The sequence below is a fragment of the Mesocricetus auratus genome, unplaced genomic scaffold, assembly GCF_017639785.1.
Source record: "Mesocricetus auratus isolate SY011 unplaced genomic scaffold, BCM_Maur_2.0 Super-Scaffold_100006, whole genome shotgun sequence".
Lineage (NCBI taxonomy): Eukaryota > Metazoa > Chordata > Mammalia > Rodentia > Cricetidae > Mesocricetus > Mesocricetus auratus.
In genome coordinates, this window is record NW_024429190.1 from 14,022,378 (window position 1) to 14,046,613 (window position 24,236).

The 24,236-nt window shown below is 42.6% G+C and overlaps 1 protein-coding gene across 5 annotated transcripts in view; it reads left to right on the forward strand.

Annotated features, from left to right (window-relative positions):
- Window positions 1-502: 502 nt before the first annotated feature.
- The window catches only part of Nsd2 (nuclear receptor binding SET domain protein 2), an 82,071-nt gene continuing 58,337 nt past the window's right edge, over window positions 503-24,236 (forward strand). For 2 of the 5 annotated variants that reach the window (XM_040746903.1, XM_040746908.1), the window contains exons 1-3: window positions 503-623; window positions 1,391-1,460; window positions 22,262-22,890. In XM_040746903.1, the coding sequence (XP_040602837.1) occupies window positions 22,291-22,890 (600 nt within the window). In that variant the 5' untranslated portion in view covers window positions 503-623; window positions 1,391-1,460; window positions 22,262-22,290. Of the gene's footprint in view, window positions 624-1,021; window positions 1,461-4,605; window positions 4,679-19,842; window positions 19,984-22,261; window positions 22,891-24,236 lie in introns of those variants that run through there. The other 3 variants (XM_040746906.1, XM_040746907.1, XM_040746904.1) reach the window with 3 other exon arrangements.

Consider the following 24,236-nt stretch of genomic DNA (forward strand, 5'->3'; position numbering starts at 1 on the left):
CGCCAGGCGCTGGAGCTCGAGGCCCGAACACTGGGCGGGGCCGCGGCCTCCCGCGCTCCCCATCTGCCCGAGGCCGTGTGCCCGCGTCCGCGCCCACGCCGGGCTCCGGGGCCGCGCGCGGCGATTGGGCGGTGGGCGTGACGTCACCGCGCCGGGGCTCGCCGCGGTTGCGGAGCTGGCCGCCGCCCGCGCGCCGCTCGAGGAGCGGGAGCGGGAGGCGAGCGGAGCGGGCGCGCGCCCGGCTCCTCGACACCCGCGCTCGGGACCGCTGCTTGCCCCGCGCGCCCCGCCGTCCGCCGCTCGTCGCTCTTCGCGCGCGGCCCCGGCGCGGATTTGAAAAGCCCGGTCCGCGGGCGCCTAGAGGCGGCAGCCAATCAGCGGAGCGCACTTTTCCCGCGGCTTCTGGGGGGCGGCGGCGGCCCCGGCGGCGGCGGCGGCGGGCGGGAGGCGCGGGGGCGGGGTCGGCGCCGCGCGCGGAGAGCCTCGGCCTGGCCGCGCTGCGCCCGCCGCTGCCGCCGCCGCCGCCCCCTCCCGCCGCCTTGCCCTCCGCGGCCTCGCGCCCGCCGCCGCTGCCGCTGGACAGCCACTGCCGGACAGCCGCCGGAGGATGCGACGCAGTGCAGGTCACTGGGGCCGCCGGCCAACCGCCGCGGGAACTAACCGCTGGCCGGGGAAGGGAGGTCGGGTGATCGAGGCCCGAGGGCTGAGGGGGGCGGCCTGAGGGGCTGAGGGCCGGGCGGCGCGGGCAGGCCGGAGGAGGACGCTCGGCCCGAGGCGAGGGCGGAGGGTCAGGAGGCTGAGAGGACTCGGCCTGAAGCTCCGGCCGGACGCGCACGACGGGCGACGGCTAACGGGGCGGCGGGCGCGCGGCCATGTTGGGCCCGCTGGCCGGAGCTGCACCTGTGCCGGGCCGGCGGGCGGCCGCCTTTGTTCCCGCGGCGCCGGGCGGGACGAGCGGGCCTTTGTGCGGCGCGGGGCGCGGGGCCGGGAGGCGCGGTGGGAGGGGCGGCCGGGTGGACCAAGAGGCGCTTTTTGTGTGCGGAAGCGTCCGGCGTTGACACTCGGGGCGCCGGCCGTTGGTCAGCGCGGCGCCGCGGTTGCCGGCCCTTGCCTGGCCTCGCAGGTGGAGAAGAGGCAGACTGGACCCGCGGACCCGCCTGGGGCTGTGGCCGCGCCTCACGGGGCGCGCTCCCTCGCTCGGGATGCAGCTCCCAGACTAGAAGGCGCAGGGCGCGGCGAGCCCGGACCGTGGCGACCAAGCGGCCGGCGACTGCCTTGGTTTTAAATCTCAGCATTTAAAAGAGGCTTGGCTTTGCGTTTCGGTGAGAAGAAAATGGGTGAGGATATTGCTTAGGACCCGTTGCAACACTGAGCTTTTCTTCCTTCTCAGCTCAGGAAGAGGTTTGACATTGACGACGAAACGGTATGAAATCGGATGTTCTGACAGGAATCATTTCCAGGTAGATAATTGGGGGGTGTGTATGTTATAACGGACCCCGTAAAGAGACCAGTCCGATACCGATCGAGTTCAGAATTAGGGTAAAGAAGTGCCTAAGTACTGCCAGCCTACTCACAGACTTTGAAGGCCTTGACTTTTAAAGCAATTAAATTCCAAGATTGTGAATAGATTATATTCTATTTTATGTATTTGAAATAAGATCGTCACCTTAGAAAATAAGTTATGAAACATTTTAGGAACCTGAGATTTTTAACTCCTACCTTTCCCATGTTTTAAGTTCTGGTTACATATTTAAATCACTATATATATATATATATATATATATATGTGTGTGTGTGTGTGTGTGTGTATATGTATATGCACAATTGCAAAAAGTAGCACGGAGGGAGCAAGTCCTGTAAAAACAGCTCAATGTGTTCTCCCATTCCCCAAGACCCAGAGTTCAAATCTTAACTGCCAGCTAGGGATGCAAAAGGTTCACGCCTTATACACTATTACTTTGAGTCATTTCCTTTTCTTTCCTTCCATTTTCTTCTCTGCCCAGCAGCCTTCATTTTTGGTTTGATGGCTTGTATTGTGTGGACTTAATATTTGCTTGTGAATTTGTGTAAGTTTTTGTGAATAGCTCCAACATAATTCAGAACAAAAATCCTTCCCTTTGGTCTTTGATTTTTAAGGGGCAGCATTACATTTTTAAGAGTATTTAGATAATGAATTTTTTACAAAAATGGACGATTTTAATGTCTGCAAAGATGTGATATGTTCATTGTAATGTTACAAACTATCATAACTTGAGGTCTGTGGAGACATACAGAGAGAAACAATAGGACTACAAGTGAGATTACTAGGTTATTTTTATGCAGCCCAGCTCTGCAGGGCTGTTAAGCCACTGCCTGTAGAGTTGTGAGGAACCAAAAGAAGACTGAAGTCAGAACTGGAGAATGAGTCAGGGTTAGAGACCCTGTGGGTTACTTAAGGGAGGAGTCTAGCCTTTCATCTATTCAGGCATCCTTTCCAAGAAGTACTCAGGCTTTAAAAAGGTTTACTCACATGGCAGAATGTGAACTAATTAGTTACTTCCTTTTTTACAGTTTTGACAATTCAGTGTAAAACGTGAATGTAGGTGGAATTAGACTAAGAAGTGCTGGTGAGAAGATAGGAAACACTAGTTAAATGTGCTCTATATCGAGTCTCCCTTCCAAGTAATTTTACGTGTAAAAAAACCTGCTAAAATGAGCTGAAAAATATAATTTGAATTTATTCTTCTTAATTTGGCAAATAACTTTTTTTTCTTTTTGCTGAATATTACCTTTAAGTAGTGAGAATTGAAAATAGATTTTTTTGAGACAGGGGCTTGGTAAGTGACCTACAACTTGCTATGTAGACTAGGCTATCCTTGAACTTTGAATACTTTTCCTATACTGAAATTATAAGCATGAAGGGCTTGAATATATGTATTGAAGACTGAGCTCTGTACCTTGGGCTTAGGCAAGCTCTCAACTACTGAGTTACATTTTTTAGCTCTGAAGTCTTTAGTCTTTTTTGGCAGGTTGGGGGGAGACAGGGTTTCTCTGTGTAGCTCTGACTGTCCTGGAACTTTGGAGACCAGGATGGCCCCAATTTCACAGAGATCCGCCTGCCTCTGCTTCCTGAGTGCTGGGATTAAAGGTGTGTGCCACCACTTGGTGGGCAGCCAGTATTGTGTTTTGCTTTCTGGTGAATTGCTCAAAACTATAGCGCACATAAAACTTTAGATAAGTTTGTTGGTCTCCTGACCGCACTCTCCTCTTTCTCTTCAGTCAGTACAATCAGAGTCTTTCTCTTCTCAAATTTGTGGTGTCCTGTCCTCACTCTAGGCCTTTGTGCAGGTGGTTGTAGGGCATGGGTCACTGATTGTTGTCACCTTCATAATACAACACACAGCTTTTTAATGGCTTTCTCATCTTTTGGGTAAGTTCTTGGGCACCCTGGTTTCTGCTTTCACCTTTTCATGTGAAATTAAGTTAAACTCCTAAGTGGGCATGTGACTTAGGGTAAGCAACCTATTTAATGTTAGCATATGACCTGTTTGCCTCTCTTTAAGTCATGTTGTAGAAAAGTTCCAGAGAGCTGAATATGGAAGAGAAAGGGTTGAGCTGAAGTTCCCCTTCAAGTACCTCTTAGCTTGAGTTTTATCCTGGAAGCCACGCTTTGTGGTTCCTACCTATTTTGGAAGGCTATTGTAGGCATGACTTTACTTCTTGTGTCTTCCCTTTATCTGGTCTCTCTTCTAGTTACATAATTAATAAGCCAACAAATAAATGTTTTAGCTAACAAGGCCAGCCTGTTTGCTAGTTTTTGCTCATCATGCTAAATGGAGATAAGCTCTTGACACATTACAAGTATGTAAGTGAAACAAATGACAGTAAGAAGGGTTTCTGCTGTTGTTAATTTCTTTGTATCACTGGGTTAGACAAAAAGAACATAAAGTATATATAAAAGCAAAAGATGTCACTTATGCACTAGATTAGGCTCATGTTTACAAACTATCAATATGGTTTGTTAGTTTCTCTGGAAATGGGTTATTTATAATAAATATTGTGAGAGAAAAGAGATTTAATGTTAGTCCCAGGAGATCTGACACCTTTTCTGGTTTACTCTAGCACCAGACATATGTATGTAAATAATGCATATACATACATGGAGGCAAAAGGCTTATTCACATAAAATAATAAATAAATCTTAAAAAATTTTAAATTAAAACATTTATCTTATGTGTAGGTTGCATGTATTTGCCAGTGTCCCAGGAGGTCAGAAGAAGGCATCTGATTGTGAACTTTCCAACATGGGTTTTGGGTAGCAAACTTGGGTCTTCTAGAAAAGCAGCAGGCGCTCTTAATCACTATGCTATTTCTCTGGCCCCCATCTGTCTCTCATTGTGTGTGTGTGTGTAAGTAGAGGTCAGGAAAAAATTTTCAGGCGTTCTTCCCTCGTGGTTCTAGGGTTTGAACTCAGGGCAACAGGCTTGTACTTTTATTTGCTTAGCCATCTTGTCAACCCCATTTCATCTCTTTTTGCCATGCTTCCCCTTGAGCCTTTGTATGGTTATTTTTTATTCCTCTTTTTGCCATGTGTGCATGGACTTGTTTTTTCCTATTTAATTTCAGCTATATCTTAGCTTGAGCCTCATGCTGGAAGCCTCCAGTTGTGGAAGCAGTCTGTTTGGGAAGGCTCTTACAGGTAAAGATTTTAGTATTTCTTCCCTCATCTTTTCCTGGTCTCTTATTAATCATCTGTTCTAGCTATACCTCTTGCCTGCCCTAAACCCTAGTCTCACTGTGCCTCAGACCACTGGAATACTATTTGTTCTCTCTGGAGTGTTCTACAGATGTATGTGTAACTTGATTTTTATCCTCAGGTGTTTTGCTCAAACTTCTTAGGCACTGTCACGGACTACTAGTTTAAAATACTCCCTTGATGCTAGGTGTGGTGGCTCATTCCTTTAATCCCAGCACTCAGGAGGCAAAAGTAGCAGAATCTCTGATTTTAAGACTAGTCTGTCCTACTTAGTTCTAGATCAGCAAGGACTACATAATGATACCTCAACAACAACAACAACAACAACAAAACACACTTGTCTGGTATTCTCTTCAGTTTTAGCATTTTCTCAATGGTACTTAATGTGTTAATATTTGTTTTTTCTGCCGGGTGTTGGTGGCGCACGCCTTTAATCCCAGCACTCGGGAGGCAGACGCAGGCGGATCTCTGTGAGTTCGAGACCAACCTGGACTACCAAGCGAGTTCCAGGACAGCCTCCAAAGCCACAGAGAAACCCTGTCTCGAAAAAACCAAAAAAAAAAAAATATATATATATATATATATATATATATATATTTGTGTTTTCTGTCTCCATTGAGATACCTGTGTACATGGGGACTTTTTCTCTTACCTTTCATCCTCAGTAACTAAAATAGTGTCTAATGACTGACAGATATGAACTGGCCATTTGAATGAACCATCATTTAGTCCATATGTGATTTTTGTGTTTGTTCGTTTGTTTTATTTTTCAAGACAGGGTTTCTCCTGTAGCCCAGGACATCCAGGAATTTGCTTTGTAGATCAAGCTGGCCTCAAACTCATAGAGGTCCAGCTACCTCTGCCTTCCTAAATGTGCTGGGATTAAAGGTGTGTTCCAACACTGCCCAGACTGTGTGTGGTATCTTTTTTTTTTCTTCCCAAGACGGGTTCTCCTTGTAATAGCCATAGCTTGTGCGATATCTTAAAAGTGTTGTGGATGAAGGGGTTGTGTGAGCATACTCGTCTTGGTATATGAGGAGAAAGAAGAAAGCTAAAGACTGGTAGCAGAGGGCAATGAGGAGGCCTGCAGACCAGGACTAGAATAGAGTACTAGACGTAAGAGGTGGGAGCGGGAGGAGCGGACAGTTGCAAGAGTAGCAACTGATATGTATGTATTTTTAAGTTCACTTACTTTTGTGTGTGCCCTTATGTGCTCATGCCAAGATTGATGTGTCACCATGTTATGGTGTGCATGTAGAGGTTAGAGGACAGTTAGCAGGAGTTCTTTCTGTCTACTGTGTGGGCTGCAGGAGTCAGACTAAGGTTGTCAGGCTTGGTAGCAGTCACCTTTACCTCCTGAGCTGTCTCTTGGATCCCTGATGCGGAAAGGTAAAAAGGAGAAGTGACTAGATATCATGGTAATTATAGTATGAAAATTGGTTAGTACTGGCCCCATTTTTTCCTTGCTGTAAACCAGTGAGAGGGAATAAGGGCCTAGTTTGTGACCTACCTTTGTTCTTTTTGAAAGGAGGCTTTGATCTTTTTTTTTTTTGGAAAGTACTCTAGATCCATCCTGGTAATCAGAAGAATCTGTAGGCCTAGAGGATTCCCTTTATTCTTGGACCATCATCTAGTCAGTCCTTTGTTATCCTAAGATTACACTGTTATGCTGCCATCTCTCTTGAGATAAACTTGATTTATTTCTTGAGCTTCAGTGATAATTTTTTTTTTTTTTTGGTTTTTCGAGACAGGGTTTCTCTGTGGCTTTGGAGGCTGTCCTGGAACTCACTTGGTAGTCCAGGCTGGTCTCAAACTCACAGAGATCCGCCTGCCTCTGCCTCCTGAGTGCTGGGATTAAAGGTGTGCGCCACCAATGCCCGGCCAGTGATAATTTTTATTTATTGTTCTACATTTTATGTGTATGGGTGTTTCATCTGCATATTTGTACATGTATCATGTGTACAGAGATCAAAAGAGGTCATTGGATCTCTGGGACTAGAGTTATTGGTGGTTGTAAGCCACCATACTGGTGCTGGAAACAACCCAGATCCTCTGCAAGAGCAGCAACTCTCCTTACTGCTGAGCCCTCTCTCCAGCCCCCTGCAGTAGTTTTTGATGGCTCAGAAACTACTTGTCTCTGGAAAGCCTGCTTTTACTGGTGTTGCATATCTGGAACTGAAGCCCAGATATACCAGATATACTTGTGCCTATTTGTCATGGTGTTGTGTCTGGCCTCCAGCATATTGCCCAGGTTTTCATAACCTCTTTAAATAATAAGGTTTTCAAGGGAAGGGTCTTATCTAGTATCTTGGCATCTTTAGCACCTGGATATAGAAGAGACTCAGTTAACAAATGGAGGCAGGTTTTGGATACTACCTGATATTTTCCCAAGGATTTTTTTATTTTTATTTTTATTATTCATTTATTTATTTTTGGTTTTTCGAGACAGGGTTTTTCTGTAGCTTTGTAAACCAGGCGGACTTCAAACTCACAGAGATCCACCTGCCTCTGCCTGCTGAGTGCTAGGATTAAGGCATTCCCTCCACCCCCCAGCTTTCCTAAGGATTTGTGATGACATATGCTTTTAGTCTCAACACTCAGGAGGCAGAGGCAGAAGGAAGGCTCTCTGAGTTTGAGGCCAACCTGGTATACAAATTCGAGGGATGTTACACTGAGAAACCTTGCCTCAAAGAACCCGGAGAGGGAGGGAGGAAGGGAGAGTGGGGGGTTGTATTGCTTCCTTTTAAAGAATATAAGTTGGTGTAATTAATGTGGAGTTTTGTTCTGTGCATCTTAAAAAAAAACATTTTGTGTGTCTGTGTGTGGGGTGGGGATCAATGTACAACTTTCAGGAATCAGTATTCCTACCATATGGATCCTGGTCCTTCTACACAGCTTTTGAGTTGCAAATTTTTTTTTGTTTATGTTTTTCTACTTTAAACAGAGTTTCTCTGTGTAGTTCTGGCTATCCTGGAACTCTTGTTATACCAGACTGGCCTGGAACTCAGGGATTCACCTGTCCCTGTCTCAGTGCTGCTTCCATGGTGCTTTTTTTGGAGGTGGGGTGGGATTGATTTACTTTAGTATTTTATGTCTGTGAGTGTTTTGTTTGCATGTATATAGATGGACCAATTGTGTGCCTGGTGCCCAAGACTGTCAAAATAGGGCATCGGATACCCTGAGGTTTTTTTAGTTTTTGTTTTTTCGAGACAGCCTTCTATGTAGCCTTGGCTGTCCTGGAACTCACTCTGTAGACCAGGCTGGCCTTGAACTCACAGAGATCCACCAGCCTCTGCCTGCCGAGTGCTGGGATCAAAGGTGTGTGCCATTACCACCTGGCTCCTGGGATAGAATTTAATATAGTTGTGAGCTACCATGTCAGAGCTAGAATAGAACCTGAGTCGTTTGTAAGACCTTTGACCAGTAAGCCAACTCTCCACCCCCTGAAAATTGCCTTTACTTATCTTAACTAAGTATCACAGCAGGAAATCCCAAAGATGTTAGTTAATTTGCCCAAAGTCCCTATGCTTTGTGATAAACATTGGGAAATTATTGTTCTGCTGCTCTAGAATTTTTTTGAGACAGGGTTTCTCTGTAGCTTTCCCAGAGAACTTGGGAGGCTTCCCAGAACTCGCTCAGCAGACCAGGCTGACCTCAAACTCTCGGAGATCCACTTGCCTCTGCCTTCCAAGTACTAGCTCTCAGGAAAAAGTTTTTTTTTGTTTTGTTTTTGTTTTTGTTTTTTGAGACAAGGTTTCTCTGTAGTTTTGGAACCTGTCCTGGCACTCTGTAGACCAGGTTGGCCTGGAACTCACAGAATATCAGACTGTCTCTGCCTCCTGAGTGCTGGGATTAAAGGCGTGCACTACCATCAACTGGCTGGTTTTTAGATTTTGAAAGAGTCTTGAGATACATACATACATATATACATACATACATACATACATACATTATATATATATATATCTGGCTCGTTTGGAACTTCGATAGGGTCTCATATAGTCAAGGCTGGCTTTGAACTCACTCTGTAGCAGAGGATAACTTTGAACTTCACATCCTTGGGCCAGAGAGATAAGTATGATGACCTTAATTGATCCTCTGACTTTCAGTGGATTGAGTGACCTGACTCCCAAAAGTTGCCCTCTGCCACAATTGATGTGATGTTTGCTGTGCCAATTATAAACACACATCATATGTAAACACAATAATAGTAATCACTATTGTTTGAACTTTTGCCTTCACCTTTCAAGTGCTAGGATTAAAGGCATATGCCACTGTATCCAGTTTATATGTGGTCCTAGGGATTGAGCCCCAGGCTTCCTTCATGCTATGTTGAATGCTGTTTAAGCCCTCTACTATCAAGTGAGCTATCTCCTCAGTCTTCGGTTTGACATTTTTTCTTTATTGAAAAAAATAACTGATACTAATTCTGTGACAGTAGTAAGCCAGAACCCTTGTCCTTTATCCCATGAATTTTAGTGATCCATGAGAGAACAAGGTTAGAAGAAAAGACAAAAATTTGGTTTTTGAAATTGTGTGGGATAGTCTTGGAGGAAAAAAAATCAACCCCAAATTTGACGAAATATCTATATTTAACAGCTGATTAAAATATTGAGGAGAGAGGAACATTTTAAACTATGTCCAGGACTGCCATTGGCAGAAGTAAGGACACAAGAAACCTCAAGACTATCAACCTGTTTTTTTTTCCACAGGGAAAGCCAGAAGAGGACTATAGATGACAAGGGGTTGTGTGGTTAGATCAGAACTGGCTTAGGTGATGATAGTATGAGTATGTAGGTTCTGCCTACTCTGTCCATTTTATGTGCATTCGGAATTCCTAGAACAAAAAAGTAACTCTTGAAGGAACGATCTAGGTACATCTTCTATTGAGGTTATACTGCTAACATCAGGAAAAACTTCCGCATGGGTTGATTGGGAGCAGACCTAGAAGTGGTCTGGGGTGTCAACTCAGTAGAGGATAAGTACACATATTCAGGAGGGAATAAAAAGCCAGATATGACTGGAGTAGAAAGTGAGGCTGCAGAGGATCTGGACAGAAGTGTGGGGTGGTTGGGGAGGATCTTTTAGCTGTTGGTATTTTTATTCTAAGACAATGTTAGATTCCAGTAGTGTTTTAAGGGAGTTAGGTAATGTGTCCAGCATAACTTTAAGTGCGTTTGAAAGCCTATAGTTTGGTTTTGAGATGGGGTTTCTCTATGTAGCCCTGGTTGTCCTGGAACTCATTCTGTAGACCAGCTGGCTTCAAACTCACAGAGATCCATCTTGCTGAGATTAAAGGTGTGACCCACCACTGTTGAAAGCCTTTTTTTTTTCCTTTAAAATGTTATTTATTTATTTAGGTTTTTCAAGATAGGGTTTCTCTGTATATCGCTTTGGCTGTCGTGGAACTGGTTTTGTAGACCAGGCTGGCATTGAATGCAGAGAGATCTGCCTGCCTCTGCCACCCAATTCTGGGATTAAGGGTGTGCACCACCACTCCTGGCTTGGAAAGCCTGTTTAGAGAGCTCTGGATAGAGATGATGGAGGAATGTTTTGTTTGCTTTTTTGAGACAGGATCTTTCATTATGTAGCCTTGGCTATCCTGAACTTTACCATGTAGACCAGGCTGGCTTTGAATTTACATCATCCTGCTTCTGCCTTCCAAGTGCTGGGATTAAAGATATATGTCACCATGTCGTATACTACCATAAAAAGAGTATTTATAAATAACCAGCCTACAGTAACCATGTCTGTTTAGGTTAGATACTTGTCATTTTTCTCTGCTTTGTGTGCTGAAATGTTTGAACAGCTCATCCCTTTGAAATTTGATGTGGCTGTGTGATTTGCTCTGGTTAGTGAAAAGTGGCATGTTAGGGGCTGGAGAGATAGATTCATGATTAAGAGCACTGGCTGCTCTTCCTGAGGATCCAGGTTCAACCCCTAGCACCCATAAGCTTACGGTTGTCTGTAATTCCATTCCCTGAGGAACTGATGTTCTCTTCTGACCTTCATGGGCACTGCATGGGTACTGTACGCAAACATGCATGCAAAACGCCCATACACATAATAATCAACTGAAAAAAAGTACATTTACATATGTTTGTATTATATTTATATTTATTTGAATGCATGTGGTTCCCTGTGTGGAAGCCAGAGGGAAACTTGTAGGAGTGAGTTTTCTTCCTTTTACCATGTGAGTCCTGGGATTAAACTCAGGACATCAGATTTTGTGGGACACATTTTTACCTTGCTAGCCCAACATACCACTTTTAAGTGAAAGGTTTTTTTTTTTTTTGAAACATTCTTTGATCACATCAGGCAAAATGCAGTCTCATACATTTACGTGAGTGTGTGTGTGTGTGTGTGTGTGTGTGTGTGTGTGTGTGTGTGTGTGTACATGTGTGGATAACAGGTTGACCTTGGCTCTCATTTTTGAAAATTTATCTGCTTCTCAAGGCCTGACCTTTATCTTATTTTTTGAGTGTTTCTTACTGTTTTGGCTAGACTGGTTGGCCAGTGAACCCCAAGGGTCCCCTTCCCCCTCCCCCTAGTGTTAGGATTACTGGCACACACCATCACACCTATCTTTTTAAGTAAATGTTGGGGATCTGATCTCAGGTTGTCATGCTTGCAAAAGCCAGCACTTTACCAACTACATTATCTCACCTGCTTGTTTGAGTGAAACTTTTAAAATTAAAAGATAGGTATGTTTTTATCATTTTTCCATTTTCCTGATTCTTACTGGAAATAAATGGGTGTGTACCATGCATGAAAGAAAGAATCCTTCAGCATGAGCTACACATCAAATGGTTTTGAGTCTGCTGCTGTACCATAACCTATACCCATGGTCTTGTCCCCAATCAGGCAGTAGAATCTGCTCAAGAACTCATTAGAAATTAAAATTCCTCAGTTCCATCCTAGGACTCACTGAGGCATGCCCTCTTGAGTGGTGCCCAGCATCTATGATCTAGCAAGTCCTTCCTGTAGTCCTGACAACTAGGAGTTTGTTCATTGATAAGTTAGGAGATTGAAGTGTTAGACCTGGTAAGAAATAGTGATGATGATTGGCTAGTGTTGTGACTATAATATAGAAAAATGGAACATAAGTAGGAAAATTTTATTTTATTTTTTGGTTTCCTTGAGACAGGGTCTTGCTATACAGCTCTGGCTATCCTGGAATTCACTGTGTAGACCAGGCTAGACTTGAACTCACTGAAATCCGCCTGCTTCTGCATCCCAAGTACTGGGACTAAAGACATGTGACATGGCTTAAGATTTTTTTTTTGTTTAATTTTATGTGTATGAGTGTTTTTGTCTGCATGCATGCTCTTGGTGAGGCAGACCTGGTTTGGGTTTCTAGCACCCATATAGCAGTTCACAACTCTCTGTAACTCTTAGTTCTAGGAGATCTGATTTTCTTGGCTTCTGCTTGCATCGGGAATATATGTATTTTGTGTACATACATGAGACAAACACTCAAAAAAAAACCTTTAAAGATTGTGTGTCTAAGTTAGCAGTTGTGGCTCACTCCTTTAATCTCAGCACTCAGGAGGCAGAGGCAGGCAGATCTCTTGAGTTTGAGGCCAGCCTGGTCTACCGAGCGAGTTCTAGGACAGCCAGGGCTACACAAAGAAACCCTGTCTTGAAAAAATAAAACCAAAAATTATATGGTTGAAGGAATGGCTCAGTGCTTAAGAGCACTGGTTTCTCTTTCAGAGGACCCAGGCTCAATTCCCCATACCAACATGATTGCACAATTGTCTCTAACTAGTTCCGAGGTTCTGACCCCTTTTTGGCCTCCATGAGCACCGGCTTTCAAGTGTGGTACAGATATACATCTGGGCAAAACACCTATACCTATAAAAACAAAACTATTGCTTTGCTCTCTGAATTCCTTTAAGCCCCCCCCCCCGCAGTAATGATCTCATTTGTTTCTCCTTGCCTTCCTAGCTTATGAGGAAGCTCTATGAAGGTGGGACACTTATTTTGTGTTCATATTTGTATCCCTAAAACTGAGTTACAGGTGGAGGTGTGCAGTACATGTGTACTGAAGGAAAACCAGTGATGCATCCTCTGTCTAGATCACAAAAGAAATTTGTATGGTGCCAAGGAAGAATGTGACCAACCCAGAACTTGAGGGTTTTGTCTGAATGTGACTTGGATATTGTACTATCTGGTGTCTGACCAGAGGGTCCCTGTTTTTTTCTTGTTGCTTTTCTGTTCAGATTCATTCACTTGGTAGCTTGAGATAAGCATGAATTGTCATGAGCGTGAAAAGCCTATCTCTGGCAACCTACTCTCAAATGGGAGAGAGAAATGTATTTCAGCAGCAGAAGTATTACCAGAAGTAAAAACTCATAGAATTAGACTGTTGAGAAAGGTGCATGTAGGGAAATTAGCCCTTTCCCTCTTTTTTCCTTCTGTGGTCCTTTTGTTTTTTGTGAGGCAATCTCCTGTACTCTAGGCTGGCCCTGAATCTGAGATCCTCGTGTCTCCATCTTTCTTACTCTATTTTGAAAGTTGTTTTCCTTCTTTTTTTTTCTTCCGAGTCAGGGTTTCACTGTCTAGTCTTGACTGTCCTAGAGCTCAATATGTAGATCAGGCTGGCCTTGAACTCACAGAGATCTGCCTGCCTCTACCTCCTACTCTCTGGGATCATAGGAGTGAGCCACTATGCCCACTTAAACTTCATTTGATATAAATATTAGTGCTTTTTATTTGTTCAGTTATCTGCCTTGCAAATATAAACCCGTTTGTTTCTTCATTACCATTATGTTCTTGATCTTTCAGGGATCTTGATGAGTTAGTGAACTAACTGAGTGAAGAAGCAGAGGCCAGGTGTCTACTGGAGAACAATCCAGGGCTCTGCTGTGGTCTTTGGACCATTACGAATAGTGCAGGTTTTGGAAACTGGGCCTTGTACATGCTAGACAAGTTATAGCTGAACTGTATCTCCCAGGCCCTATTACTATTTTTTAAATAATTGAATTGTTTTGAGATTATAATTCCATCATTTCTCCTTTCCTCTCCTCAACAGAACCCTCCCCTACACACATACCCCTTTCAAGTCTCTGACCTCTTTTTCTCTAGTTTTATGGGTGTGTGAGGTATGTATATGCCACAGCAAGCCTGTAGAAGTCAGAGGGCAGCCCCCGGTTTTAGTCCTTACCTTCTACCTAAATTGAGCCTGTCTTTTGTAGTTTGCCTCTGTATACACCATGCTAGGTGTCTCACAAGCTTCTGGGTATTCTTTTATCTCTGGTACCATCTTATGTAGAAATGCTAGGATTACAGATGTTTGCTGCTACATTTAGATTTCTCTAAATTCTGGGGATCTGAACTCATGTCCCCTCCCCCCCTCCCTCCCTCCCTCCCTCCCTCCCTCTTCCCCCCTCTCTCCTTCCTTGCCCCCTCCCTCTCCTCCTCCCTGCCTCCCCCCCTTCCTCCCTCTCTCCCTTGTCTTTCAACAGGATTTCTTTATGTAGCTCTGACTGTCCTGGAAATCACTCTGTAGACCAGGTTGACCTCAAACTCAGATCAACCTGCCTCTGCCTCCTGAGTGTTGGGAGTAAAGGCTGCCACCACCCAGTTGAATTAAGGTTCCTATACTTGCAAGCACTTCACTCGTTAAGCTATCCTAATCTGGCACTGTTGTATTGTGCTTAGTCAAAGGAGCCTCTGGGACTCATCCAGAGGTAGAAATGTAGAACAAGGACAAAGCCTTACTCATACATACTATTACTTCTCTCTCTCTCTCTCTCTCTCTCTCTCTCTCTCTCTCTCTCTCTCTCTCTCTCTCTCTCTCTCTCTCTCCTCCCCCTTTTTTTGAGACAGGGTTTCTCTATGTAGTCCTGCCTGTCCTGGAACTTGCTCTGTAGGCCAGGCTTCCCAAGTGCTGGGATTAAAGGTATATGACACCACTGCCTGGCTTTAAATTATCTTAATATAAAACTTTGAACTGTCACTTCCCTTTCTAGCCTCCTCTCAGCTCTTGAAAACAACTTTATTTTCTGTCTCTATACATTTATCTGTTTTGGGTGTCTTCTATAGATGAAATTATAAAATATAGTGGCTTTTTTATTCTTTGACAATTTTAAACATAATAAATTTTGGTCGTTTTATGTTATACTTTCTCAACCCCTTCCCTTTCCTGCTGAGACCTTTCTTCACAAGTACCTTTCATAATTTCATTTTGTGTGTGTGTGTGTGTGTGTGTGTGTGTGTGTGTGTGAGAGAGAGAGAGAGAGAGAGAGAGAGAGAGAGAGAGAGAGAGAGAGAGAGAGAGAGAGAGACACACTGTATGTAAGTATGGCCACTAGCATAAACTTGGATAGAAAGTTATTTACTGGAGCACAGGCAGTTTACCTATAGCTATAAATTTTTAATTTTTTTTTATTTTATGTGCATTGGTGTTTTGCCTGTGTAAGTCTGTGTGAGGGTGTCAGACCTTGGAGTTACAGACAGTTGTGAGCTGCCATGTAGGTGCTGGGAATTGAACCTTCATCCTCTGGAAGAACAGTCAGTGCTCTTAACCATTAAGCCATCTCTTCAGTCCCATAGCTATAAAATTAAAGATTTTCCAACCACCATTAACTTGCAATAATTTCTTGGGAGAGGTGGAGCCTCATGAACTTCTCCACCATTCATGATGAAATGTGGAAGGGTCCAGTCTTGTCTAGGCGTTGACCACAGCTGCTGTGAGTTCATGAATGCAGTGCAGTCAGTAGGGAGGTCTTCTGTGTCTTTTTTTACTTATTTTCAAGACTTATCTATGTTAGCATAAATCAGTACTTCATTACTTTTTTAAATGTTTTACTTTTATTACTTTAAATTATATGCATGTGTCTGTCCTGGAGGGCAGAGGTGTTAGGTTATTTGGAAGTTGTGAGTTGGCTGATAATGGGTGCTGGGATCCGAACTCAGATTCTCTGCAAGTGGCCAAGAGCATTGAGCCATCTTTGCTGTGATCCCTCCCCCACCTGAGTTTTAAGACAGGGTATGGTGCACACCTTTAATTTCTTTTTTTTTATTTCTTTTTTTATTTTTATTTTATTTTCCAGTTTAAATTTAGATAAGAAACAAGGTTGCTTCACAAGTCAGTTCCAGGTCCCTCTCCCTTTCCCTCCCCTCCTCCCGTGCCCTCCCCCCAGCTCCCCCCCCCCCGTTATCCCCTCATTCCCCCAGGGAGGGTGAGGCCCTCCATGGGGGTGTCCATAGTCTGTCATTTCATATAGGGCAGGGCCTAGACCCTTCCCCAAGAGTTCAGGGTGAGAGTGCACCTCACATTGTTCTATGGGAGTCCAAAGTCCGTGTGTATACTTGGGATGGGTACTAATCTGCTGCCCAAGGCTCAATAGATTACCCAGGCCTCCTCACTGACACCCAGATTCAGGGGGTCTTGATCAGTCCCATGCTGGATTCCCAGGCTGATGCCTGGGATCACACATTTAATTTCTGCACTTGGTAAGAAGAGACAGGGTGAGTTTGAGCCAGGCCACTCTACATACCGAATTCTAAGATAGGACTAAATAAGAGAAACCTTGTCTCAAAAACAAACAAACAAGAATGACAGTGTATGCTCACAGAAGCTGAAAGATGTAAAATCCCTGGGAACTGGAGTTAGACAGTGTGAGCCTCCATGTAGATACTGGGAATCAACTTGGTCCTCTGCAAGAGTAACAAGTAATGTAACCACTGAGCCATCTCTTTAGCGCCACCTCTCATTTATTAAAGCTTTTTAAAAAATATTTTTAGATTTATTTATTTAGTATACAGCATCTGTCTGTATGCCCAGAAGCCAGAAGAGGGTGCCAGATCTCATTACAGATGGTTGTGAGACACCATGTGGTTGCTGGGAATTGAACTCTGGTCCTCTGGAAGAACAGCCAATGCTCTTAACCTCTGAGCCATCTCTCCAGACCTATTAAAACTTTTTTTTTTAGATTTTTATTTAAATATATGAGTACTTTTTTCTGCATGTGTTCCTGTTGCCCTCTGAACTCAGAAAAGGCTTCTGGATCCCCTGGAACTGGAGTTTCAGATGGTTGTGCACCATTCATGTGGGTATTTGGAATTGAACTCCTATGGAAGTCCTGTGGAACTTTGGATGTTCTATTGTGGGGTTGGAGATGTGGCTCAGTTAAGAGCACTTCCCGCTCCCATCACTCCCATTGGATGACTTATATACTCCTGTAATTCCAGCTTCAGGAGAGAGGTGGATTCGATACCTTCTTCTGGACTCTGCAGGCACCTGCATTCATATTTGCACAGGGACCCCCATATATATAATTAAAAATAAAGTAAATCTTCAAATATAAAAACTGTTTTAGAATTAACAACTTTCCTCACTTTTGTATACTGATGTTTCCTTCTGTGTCTGTAATCTTGGTAAAACACTTCCTATCATTTCTTTGTGAAAGGGTTATGTGTAAGGCTCCCTTCACCTGCACATTTGGTGTATTCAGCTTCATGTTTGTATGATAATTTAGCTGGGCATGAAGTTCTAATAAAGAACTTGTTTTTCTTCACATGCTGATCAGAGGACAGTTTTTTTGGAGTCTCCCACCTTTTTGTGGGTTCCAAGGATTAAATTCAGGTAGACAGGCTTGTTTCATTATTGATTGTTAATCACTTTTATCTGCCGAGTCTCACAGTCTCCAGCAATTCCTACTTCTTCTTTTAAAATTTTAGAGATCTGTGGAACATAGGACCTAGGACATGCTAGGTAAGCACTCTCCCACTGAGCCATCCTAACTTAGTAATTACTCTTGGATTTTCTTAGTGATAAAGATTTTTTTATTCAAATTCTGTAGTTCCAACATTGATCTGGTAGCCTGTTTTATTTATCTTTCTCTGAGCATAGGAAATTCTTAATCTGAATGCCAGGTTTCCTTTACTTGTTATCTCTTTGACAATTCCTTTTCTCTCATTATTCCCTGGCTTTGTAGAACTTTCTTTAGGATGTAAGCTCCTTGAAAGCAGTCTTTGTCTACTTCCAATGGGGTGCATGTGTGGGGTAACATATATGATAAAAATTTATTGCTTTGATAGTTTACATGTGTATATATGGGCTTGGGGGTGTAGACCAGTGGTAGAACATTATTTACCTAGTATGTATGAGTTCTTGTCTTCAATTCCCAGCAATGTAAAAAATGAAACGAAATGAAATTTAAAAAGCCAGGTGGCCTGTGTAGTTTAGTTTCAGGCCAGGGTTATAGAGGAAAATCCTGTCTCCAAAAAAAAAATATTTTTTATGTGGGAATAAGCATAATTATGTTGTTTTAATTTTAATGAATTATTTCAGTTACAATCTCACTCTTTAGCCCTGGCTGGAACTTACTGTGTAGACAAGGCTGACATCAAAGTTACAAAAATCGCCTGCCTTCACCTCTCAAGTGCCAGCTTGATTAAAGGCTCCTACCACTATGTCTGGCTCTCAATTTGAACTTAAAAAAAAAAAAAAGAAAAAAGGTTTATAGTACCTCTTTCTATATTTAAAGATGTCTGTAGCCTGTGTCAAGATCAGAGGACAACTTTGTGAAATTAGTTCTCTAATTCCACCTTTACTTAAATTTTGGGGATTGAATTCATCTTCCCAGTCTTGCAAGTGCCTTTACTGGTTGACCTATTTCTCCAGCAGTAAATATCTAAAATATCTACCCTCCCCCCAAGCATTTTTGTATGCTACTGGTGACAACTTTTTAGTTTATATTTCTCTCAGTTCGTTTGGTCATTATTCTTGAAGAATATTTTTCTATATGTCAAATTGACTAATTTTCTTACAGTACTTACACACTGCCATCTGACCTTCCTTTTTTTAATTAAATTTTTTTTTATGGAGGACTGGAAAGATAGTTCAGTGTTTAAGAGTACTGGCTTCTCTTCCAAAGAACCCAGGTTCAGTTCCCAGAAATCACACGGCAGCTCACTACTGTTTGTAACTCCAATTTTAGGAAATCTTACACCCTCACACAGACATACATGTAGGCAGAATACCAACACACACACAAAATAAAATGAAAAAAATTTATGAAAAAAAATGTGTGGGTATGAGTGTTTTGTCTACATGTCTGTCTGTGTAACATGTGCATTCCTAGTGCCCAAGAAGCCCAGTAGAGGATGTCAGATCCTCTGGGATTGTAGTAACAGAGGGTTGTGAGTCTCCATGTGGGTGCTAGAAATAGAACCTTGGGTACTCTGGAGGAGCAGTTGGTGTGCTTAACCTCTGAGCCATCTATCTCTCCAGTCTCTGGCCTTGGTGTGTGATAAGAAAGACATGTATATTACTGTTTGTAATTGGACTTTTCTTTGGGCTGCCAGCTCACAAATAACAGCATGGGGAATTGTTATTAATATTATTGGAAAATTATTATTAATTATGAAAGCTTGGCCTTAGCTTAGCCTTTTCCTCAAGTAGCTCTTACAACTTAAATTAACCTGTTTCTATTAATCTATGTTCTGTCCTGTGGCTCAGTTACCTCTCTACTGTCCAACATTTTCAGTGTCTTCTTGGTGTCTCTCATGCATCTAGATTCATCCAAAGTTCCTTTCTCTGCCTGAAAGTCTAGCCTATTCTCTCCTGCCTAGCTATTGGTCATTCAGCTCTTTATTAAACCATTCAGAAGGTGCCTTGGCAAAGATGTATCTTCAAAGTGTACAAAAAGATACCCCACAACAAGTTTTGTATTTAAATAGTTATTTAAAGTTTTTGTTGCTGTAGATTGAATCTAGATAGAGCCATATGCATCTAGACAACCACTCCACTACTGAGCTATATCACCCAGCCCATGATTCATTATTGTTTTCTAGAGATTTATTTTGTTTTTAACTGTATGTCTGTGTGTGGGCATATGCATATGAATGCAGGTTCTCCTGGAAGCTAGAGACATCAGATCTTCTCAAATCAGATTTCTGTGGAGCTGGAGTTAAAGACTTTTTTGTGAGCTGCTAGGAATGTAGGTGCTAGGAACTGAGCTTGGACTGTGGAAAAGCAGTACACCCACTTTTTAAATTTTTTGGGGGGGAAGATTTATTTGTTGTATTTTATGTGTATGCTTGTTTTACCTGCATGTGTGTTTGTCCACCACATATGTCCCTGTTGTCCACAGTGGTCAGAAGAGAGGATGTTGATCCCCAGAAACTGGAGTTACAGGCGATTGTAAGCCAGTGTGCGGGTGCTCGGAATTGAGCCTGGTCCTCTGGAAGAATAGCAAGCACTCTTAACAGTTGAGCTACCTCTGCAACTCTCAGTAAATATACCTACTGGAACCATCTCTCCAGCATAAAACTCTTATTTATTTATTTTTTTAAATACACTCTCTGAAGCTTAGTATGACCTTGAACTTACAAGTGAGTCTGTTTCATAAGTGCCGTTTATTTTTTTTTAGATTTTTTTCTTTCTCTGTTTTTCATAAGTTTGAATTCTGTGCTTTGGTATGCATTCCTTGTATTTTCATCATGCTTGGGATTTGTTAAACAGACTCTTAATTTGTCTCACTAAATTGGGGACTCTCCCCACATTTTTTTTGCCTCATCCTTTGTTTACTTTTGGGGTGGGAATAGACTTTTGTTTTTGTTTTTGTTTTTGTTTTACGAGACAGGGTTTCTCTGTATTGTTTTAGAGGCTGTCGGTCCAGCCCTGCCTCGAACTCACAGAGATCCGCCTGCCTCTGCCTCCCAAGTGCTGGGATTAAAGGTGTGTGCCACCACCGCTCGGCTGGGAATAGACTTTTTATTTTGTTCCACAGCGTGGTTGAAATTGTATTCTCCCCCCCTCCTTGTTTTTTCTGCTTTTTTGTTTGTTTCTGTGTAGTTCTGGCTGTCTTGAAATTTGCTTTGTATACCAGACTGGCTTCGAACTCAGAGATCTGCCTGTTCTGCCTCCCAAATACTGGGATTAAAGACATGAACCCCTACCACCCAACATTCCCCCCCCCCCCCCATTTTTAAAGTTTGAATATTTTTAGTGTATTTTCAGTGTTTTGCATTTTTGGCTTTTGAGCAGGGTTTCTCTTTGTAGTTCAGGCTAACCTTTGAAATTCTATACACCATGGGATGGGGCTGGAGAGATTACTTAGTGGTTAAATGTGAGTACTTTTCTTCCTTAGGACCTCAGTTGAGTTCCAGAATCTATATCAGGCAGCTCTAAGCTACTGAATAACTCCAGCTCCAGGGTATCTGACACCTTTCTGACCTCTGCAAGCACATGGCATACACCTACTTAGACATACACATGAATAAAAATAAATAATAAAATATTTTTAAAAAAACAATCTATAGACCATTCCGGTCTTGAATACAAAGATTCTCCTGCCTCTCTGCCTCCTAAATGCTGAGATTAAAGGTGTGCATCATCACAACTAGCTTCTAGCATGCCATTAAGATAGTCTGTTAGGGGTTGGAGAGATTGCTCAGTGGTTAAGAGCACTTGCTTCTTTTGCAGTGTACCTAGGTTCCAATTCCAGCACCCATATAGTGGCTCACAATCATCTTTAATGCCAATTCTAATCCCATGGGATCCAATGCCCTCATCTGACCACCATGAGTACAGGCAACTAAGTGCTTCTGTGGTGCACTGATATATATGCAGGCAAAACACTGGTGCACATAAAATAATACATCTTTAAAAGAAAACCATCCATTGACATTTTGATGTTCTTGATACAGTATTTCTTCGCTACAGATTTTCCACTCTCTTCTCTCTCCCTTTTACCTTTCTCAATACTTGAGGTTGAACCTAGGGCGTGGTGCATAGTAGACAGTCACCATACAACTGAGCACATCCCTAACTCTCTATACTTTTTATTTTTAGACAGAGTATCACTAAGCTAGGTAGGCTTTAAATTTTTTCTGTAGCTCAGAAAGGTTCTGAACAGGTGATCTACACCAACCTCCAGCGTAGTTCACATTATAATCCTACTCTGGTATGGTAACCTATAGTCTTTTTAATGTCTACTTCAGTAGTGTAATTTTAAATTTTATTTTAATTTTTTAAACGTGTATGGGTTTTAAAACATGTATGAGTATTTTGCTCGTGTATTTGTATACCGCAAGTGTGCCTAGTTCCTGCGAAGGCCAGAAGGGGTGCCAGATCTTTGTTTGAACTGGAGTGGAAGGTGGTTGTGAGCCACCATGTAGTTGCTGGGAACTGAAACTGGGTCCTCTGCAAGAGCTGTTATGTGTTCTTAAACTGCTGAGCCAGCTCTCTAGCCCACAAGTTAAATTCTTAAATTGGTCGTACTGCCATATTAGTTGGTGGTAGTATACCTGGACTTTACTCATCTGACTATTGTATTTTCCCTTTTATAAATGATTTATCTTTTCAGTTGTATTATTTTATGACATTAAAATTGCCTTCTATAGCCTAAATTACTATATAAAACATCATAAATTACCTCAAAAGACAAAACAATAAAACCCAACTCCAACAAAGCTATAGAGATATTGACACATTTATCCTAGGTTTAAATGTAATATGTTGCTTTCTTTCCTTCCTTTTACTACTTTTTTTCTTTTTAAATGCTGTAGTGTTCTAAGAACCAAAGCATCTAGGCTGGATGGAATTTAGCATCAGAAAAAGCCCTCTTTCTGTTCAGAAAGTTGTAAAGTGCATGAAGATGAAGCAGGCACCAGAAATCCTTGGCAATGCAAATGGGAAGACTCAGAACTGTGAAGTGAATCATGAATGTTCTGTATTCCTCAGCAAAGCTCAACTTTCTAACAGCCTACAGGAGGGGGTCATGCAGAAATTTAATGGCCATGATGCACTCCCCTTTCTTCCAGCAGAGAAGTTGAAAGATCTTACCTCCCGTGTTTTTAATGGAGAACCTGGTGCTGCTCATGATGCTAAATTGTGTTTTGAGGCCCAGGAAGTGAAAGGAATTGGTACACCACCCAATACTACCCCTATTAAAAATGGCTCTCCAGAAATTAAACTGAAAATCACAAAAACATACATGAACGGGAAACCTCTCTTTGAATCTTCAATATGTGGTGACAGTGCTGCTGATGTGTCTCAGTCAGAAGAAAATGGACAAAAATCGGATAATAAGACTAGGAGGAACAGGAAGAGGAGCATAAAATATGACTCTTTACTGGAGCAGGGCCTTGTGGAAGCAGCTTTAGTGTCCAAGATCTCAAGTCCTGCAGATAAAAAGGTATTTGTGAAGGATTCTGTTATGTGACAATGAATGGTGAGCATGAAACCCATGTGTGATACCTCAAAAAGTATGATGGCAGGTGGAAGGGATGGGGAGCCATCCTGGTGCTAGCAGTTTCTCTCTTTTTGCCTTGGTCCTGTGCAGGTGATACTGATTGAGGCTTGGCTACTGGTTGGTTGTTGGGCTTCCAAATATCTGAAAATTGCCATCTTTAGATACCGTGGCCACTAGTTGTGCCACTTGAGAGGCCTACTTGGGTTATCCATTCAGGATTTTAAAATGGCTTAAGAAAAAAAAAAAAAGCCAGGTGTGGTGGTCCAAACCTTTAATTCTAGCACTCAGTAGACAGATCGGCAGATCTCTGAGTTCAAGACCAGCCAGGGTTACATATTAAGAGCCTGTCTAAAAAATTCAAGTCTGTCACTTTTCATGACTTCGTTAGGTTTATTGTTTTTGTGGGTTCCATCTCCCAGGTATTCTTAGACCAACTGATCAGTGGAGATACATTTGACTTATATGTGCCATACAGTGAATGACAGAGCAGAGCTGTGCTATGCAGAAGGTGCTATTGTCATGTTTTCTGCATTTGCCACTGTCTACTTAGTGGTCTCTTCAACCAAGTGGGTTAGTAGTTGGCTGCCTCCTTGGCATCTGAACTATGTCGCACACCTTATTCTTGGTTTTTACTGTAGAGCCCAGTACTTTGCATAAAAGTGGGCATGTGCTAGTTAATCCATCAAAGCCTGAAGAGGAAAAGCCCTGACTTCAAGTGGAAGAACGTGTGGTTCTAATTCTGTCAGATGGTTTGTGTCACCAGTATCATAAAAATGACCTGCAGAGTGGTCCTGATGCTTGAGTGCGTATAGCTCATGTAAGACAGATAAGTGACCTTGGCCTTCATACAAAAAAATAGGGACACCAAGCAGATCCCTGCTCATTCAGGTTGGTGGTACACTGGGAAAACTCAGAGCAGGTAGATTGAAACTCATAAGAATTGGGGACATCATGAAATTTGAAATATTTCATTTAAAATCGTAGTTGTGAAATTTGGTTCAGAATTACCACAAATAAAGAACAGCTAAAATTTCCTTGAAATCCTTAAAACCACAGAGTACTTTGAGGGTTTAAAAACAGTGGTTTCGAAGAGCTGTTCTATTCTTGCTAATGTAATTCCAAAGTTAAATCTTTGTTTTTCCTTTTTTGGAGGGGAGGAGGACATGGCCTCACTATGTAGCCCTTACCTGGAACTCATAGATATCTGACTGTCTCTGCATTCTAAATGCTGGGATTTGAGATTAAGGGTATGTTCCACCATGCCCAGCCCAGAAGTAAATCTTTTATAA